General features: G+C 36.6%; 1 protein-coding gene across 1 annotated transcript; it reads left to right on the top strand.

The window, feature by feature from the left end:
- Positions 1 to 6: 6 nt before the first annotated feature.
- Positions 7 to 788, top strand: LOC106867139 (clotting factor C; the record flags this gene model as incomplete). The annotated part of the gene is made up of 1 exon (XM_014929935.2): positions 7 to 788. A coding segment is annotated over exon 1 (726 nt), but the record flags the coding sequence as incomplete, so codon positions are not given.
- Positions 789 to 793: the final 5 nt, after the last annotated feature.

The following is a 793-nucleotide window of genomic DNA, read 5'->3' as shown; positions in this document are numbered from 1 at the left end:
ATGAAGATAAAAAATGTAAGTTAATAACCTGCCCCATTTTTCATAAACCTACACACAGTTTCATGATAAATGTTGCATACACACATAACACTGTTGTTCGCTTTTCCTGCCTATCTGGTTATTTTCTGCGAGGAAACAATTCAATACGGTGTCAAGAAAATCAGCAGTGGTCGTCTCTACCACCAGTTTGTGAAGCTATTAAATGTCTGCCACCGCATCCACCCAAACATGGCAATGTAAACAATACAAATGAAGTTGAAATTAACGAAACAATTCATTTCAGTTGCTTAAAACCATATAATCTGAAAGGTGAATCTGTATTAACTTGTCTTCGAGACGGTAGCTGGAACTTTCCGACACCTGTTTGCACTTTGAAATGTGTCGTACCTGAAATTGCTGGTAGAGTTGTGACTATTTCTGAAGGTACAATTTCAAAACCAAGAACCTTAATCAATGAAGGAGAGAAAGTGTTATATTCTTGCAAACGATCTTTCATTCCTGTCACGTTTGGTGTCGTTCAATGCTTGTCGGGTAAATGGTACCCAAACATAAAGTGCAGAAAAACGTGTAAAATTGAGAAACTACATGGATTAAATTTTATTTTGTCACATAATTTTTCAGTTATTGAATATAGCTGTTCATCAGGAGAAACTTTGCTGGGAGAGTCTAAAAGAACCTGTTTAGAAAATGGAACGTGGAGTGGAAAACTTCCAAAGTGTGTAAAGAACTGTCAATTGTTACCCGAGTTTGGCATATATAGCTACCGAAATTCAGACACTTTGCAATATCTTCC

The sequence above is a fragment of the Octopus bimaculoides genome, unplaced genomic scaffold (assembly GCF_001194135.2).
Source record: "Octopus bimaculoides isolate UCB-OBI-ISO-001 unplaced genomic scaffold, ASM119413v2 Scaffold_116087, whole genome shotgun sequence".
Lineage (NCBI taxonomy): Eukaryota > Metazoa > Mollusca > Cephalopoda > Octopoda > Octopodidae > Octopus > Octopus bimaculoides.
The sequence above is the reverse complement of the archived record's forward strand: the minus strand, read 5'-3'. Positions and strand labels throughout refer to the sequence as shown.